At 40.2% G+C, this 4,021-nt stretch overlaps 1 protein-coding gene across 1 annotated transcript; it reads right to left on the bottom strand.

Annotated features, from left to right (window-relative positions):
* Nucleotides 1–2,039: 2,039 nt before the first annotated feature.
* On the bottom strand, nucleotides 2,040–4,015 carry LOC138200680 (histone-lysine N-methyltransferase SETD1B-A-like). Its single transcript, XM_069153550.1, has 2 exons — nucleotides 3,898–4,015; nucleotides 2,040–3,817 (listed from the first exon to the last, which is right to left on the bottom strand). Exons 1-2 carry the CDS (start codon nucleotides 3,976–3,978, stop codon nucleotides 3,644–3,646), a joined length of 255 nt encoding a protein of 84 aa, XP_069009651.1. The 5' UTR covers nucleotides 3,979–4,015; the 3' UTR covers nucleotides 2,040–3,643.
* Nucleotides 4,016–4,021: the final 6 nt, after the last annotated feature.

The following is a 4,021-nucleotide window of genomic DNA, read 5'->3' as shown; positions in this document are numbered from 1 at the left end:
ATGCTATTTTCTATACTATTGATTATTATTATTGATATTGATTATGTACTATCATTTTAACGAGGGTGAATTCCAAAGTGTCGTCACTGCTGTTATGGTGTCCAAACGGTGTGCAGCACTCTGATGTGCACGCAGCACAGAGAACCTGTAACCTTAACCTGGAAGTACTCCAAGTTTTTTCACTTGATGAAACTCCTGAGTTTCTTCTGTTTCTCCTTGGACATGACCGGAGGGTGCAGATCACATATTGTGTTAAACTCTTAAAATCAGCATGAGAAACCCTTAAATTTGGGTCCATCGCAGATGTTATAGCAGCATTCACAAAAATGAAACTCGTAAATTAGGTGCTGATGGTGATCAAGCGATAACTTGAAAGACTTACTTCCAAATGTTTAGTCTTATTTCTGCTTTGTGCACTTCACAGCGGTGCACACTGATCACGCACAACAGGAGCAGTCTCTGAACTATCGGATTCACCCTCGTAAATTTCCCATGTTTCACTATTTCATTGCACTGATGTAATTTTGAACAACAAAGCTTATCTATAAAATATCCTGCCTCCATTAGATGTATTTTTCAGAAGTGTTTGACAACCGATTATGATCAAAATATTGATATAATTATTTGTATTTTTAGAATTTTTCACTTCTTAATATTGGTATCGGCCCCCAAAATGTTGTATTGTTTGGGCTCAACTAACCCTACGTAATAAACTAGGGGGGGAATGTAATAAAAACAAAACACAATTAGATATCCGGTAGCCACATATTATACAGAGCGGGCTTGGAGAATGTGAATCAGCTGTTGCGATGAACCCATAATATAAGTAGGACTCTTGGTATTTTCTTTTAAACGCAGCTTTTTTGTTGTTGGTGGTGTTGGAGTTTTCTGTTGTCTCATCATTCGGTCTTTCCCCCTTTTCAAGGAACCTCTCCAGATACGTTGTTTTTTTGCTCATTTTTGCTCGGGTTAACTTGCGGGTTTATCGGTGCATGAAAAAAACTGCAACTGAGACACCTGAGAAAGAGGTGTGGACAGAAGTGGTCATTTTTCAAAATAAAATACCATGCAGGCTAATGTAAATAAAATTAAAATAAATAAATACAAGTTTTTCATTCTTTCTGTACGGCCCAGTACCAAATCATCCACGGCCCCGGTACTGGTCCAGGGCCCGGCATTGGAGGACAGTAAATCACATGACTTGTCTCTGTGTGGTCAGCTGCTGCCGCCTGTTTTCATTCCAGAAATTTAAATAACAGTCGGAGTTTGTGGTCTTATTTTACACAACCAATAATAAATAAAATAACTGCTGCTTACAGATGTATGCAAAATTGCTTTATTTCCATTTTTTCCTTTTTCATACATTTGTTGTATAATAAATAGACACGAGAAGCAGGCTGATGCTTCAGTCCTCTTCTCATGCCGATTCGGCACCTTTTTTTTCTTTCTCCACACCGCAAACAACTTTTCGTAGAATTTACAACAGAAAATTTAAAAAAGAAAAACAGAGCTTGACACAAGCTGAATTTCCTGCTACCAGCTCATCACTCACCTCATTATGATACATAGACGTCTGAGCTGTGTTCACATAGCAAATCCCAGGGAACAAAAATATATATATATATATCCATATATACACATATATGTATATATGGTATATATATGGTATATATATATATATATATATACACATATATATGTATATATACACATACATTTATACGTATATATATACATATACATACACGTATACATACATGTATATATAAATATATATATATATATATATACATACATATATATACACACATATATATATATATATATATATATATATTTATATAGTATTCACAGTTACACTATTTACATATTTTAGGATTACAAAGCAAATGGGCAGAAAAATGAAGACGTTTCTACAAGAAACAATCTTTCAAAAGGGAGGTGGGGCGTCTTCCTGTACACAGTGGACCTTTTTCTTTAAATAAATCATCAGATTCCGTTTAGAGATCCCTGAAAATATTTTAAATACTGTCTTTTATAAAAAAAAAAAAAAAGGAGATGCATCTTAAAAGTGTTACACTCGTGAAGATAAAAAAAAAAAAAAAAACGCTTTAGATCTTCTGTACAAGTAATCATATACAATATGAACATCACTGGTGAAAAAAAAATCTCCATTATCAGTCCAAGTGAATGAAAAGCAATGACTGACTCGGTCTTAGAGGGGGAGCTGACTGGCTAAGAGGGCGTTAACAGATGTGCAAGCCGACAAGTGCTTTTCTTTTATCTTAATGAGTCTCGAAAGAAAAACCAACCCTCAGGTGGAAGAATCCTTTCTGTCTGTTTGCACAGGAACGATAAACACTGGTGGTACAAAAAGAGTTGCAGCTGAAGAGAAAGCTATGAGCACACAAACACCAGACCGGCATCCCAAGTACAAGTAGATGAAGCCAAAACATCATCATCATCATCATCATCATCATCAAACACCCCAAAATCGGCAGCAATTCTTTGCACATGCATGTTAACACATCTGGGAATGAACCGACTTTTCAATCTGTCAGCAGCCTCCTCAGCTGCAACAGGGACAGTTCAACATTCGTATGGCACTAAGAAGGAGAAATAATGGATTGCTCTTAGTTTCACTGTTTTCAGCTGCTGTCTGGTGGATGTAGACATGAATGGATTCAACTTCCTTTTGTAGCGTTGTGGGATTGGCTGGCCTGTTGCGTTGCAGCCTACAGGGGGCAGTACACTCCCATTCTCACACTAAATACTCTGATCAGAGGGACACACTCACACACACAAATATAGTGTCTTTGAAGAAACAAGCAAGAGAACTACCTAAACAGAAGTGGAGAAACACTGGAATATCATTAATACAAATTTTGCACGTTATCTTCAACTTTTGCATAAACTAAAAGGAAGCAGCACGATCTATTAATGGCTGGTGAAAGCAGGTCAGATATTTGAATATTCCAGATTTTGTGGCAGAACTTTAACCATTTGCTTTGCTTGAATTTTTCATTAGTTTGATTTGTTTCTGAGAAGTCCAGTTCAGAGGAGGTAGAAGCGAGGAAAGCGGCGCTTCAGGCGCTCCGCCGGCCTTCTGCCTCCCGCTGGATGGAAACGACCACGTCGGCCCACAGAGACGTGGTCGCCGGGCGGTCGCCGAGCGGTCGCCGGGCGGTCGCCGAGCGGTCGCCGGGCGGTCGCCGGGCGGGCTCCTGCGTCTCCACGGTTTTAGTAAGCAGCTGAACATGTGAGTCTATTGTGTTCGTTTGTACCACGTGGGGTGGAGGTAAAGCTTATGAGACAAATGAGAATGGAAAAGTGTAAAATCGGATGTGGAAGCAACCGTGCTGAAATACTGTCTGACGCCGAGGTCAGCAAGTTAAGTGTTTACATGTAAAAAAAACATGTGTTTTTTCATTTTAAGAGCACCATAAATCGTAAACAATCTAGAGTTAAATATGAGAACAGAGCTGGATGACTTGCAGGTTTCTTCTCGCTCCCAAACAGAACTTTCTTCAGATCCTCCTCGTCCACAGCTTTCAGCATGAAGTCTGCGTGAGTTGGAGAACCGTGGAGAACCGTGGAGAACCGTGGAGAACGGGTTGGGGAGGTTCCTGACCTCCAGCGGACGTTAGTTCAGCGTTCCCCGGCAGTTCTCTGCTCCACACAAACACGGGATCTTCTCATCCTCGATGGGGAACTTGTAGTCGTAGGTGATCTCCTCGTTGACGTTGATGGGCTGCCTGGAGTAGATCACGATCTTCTTCTGAGACTCCACTGTGATGACTTTTGCATAACAGTTAGGCTGCAAGGAAAATAAATAAATAAGTACAAGTTCCTTTCAGGCTTGTAGATGATGACCTGTTTCTCCAGATGTTGTCTTACATTGCAGCTGTGGTTGATGAAACGGGCAAAGTTGCCACACTTGGTGGCGTCGATGATGGTGTCGTGGTCGACCCGGAACATGTAGCTGCTGCCGATGCCTTCCTCCTCGTAGCGCTTCTCCCGC

The sequence above is a fragment of the Embiotoca jacksoni genome, unplaced genomic scaffold, assembly GCF_022577435.1.
Source record: "Embiotoca jacksoni isolate LCO1_2020_lvr unplaced genomic scaffold, fEmbJac1.0.p SCAF_193, whole genome shotgun sequence".
NCBI lineage: Eukaryota > Metazoa > Chordata > Actinopteri > Embiotocidae > Embiotoca > Embiotoca jacksoni.
This window is presented reverse-complemented; position numbering and strand designations above follow the sequence as displayed.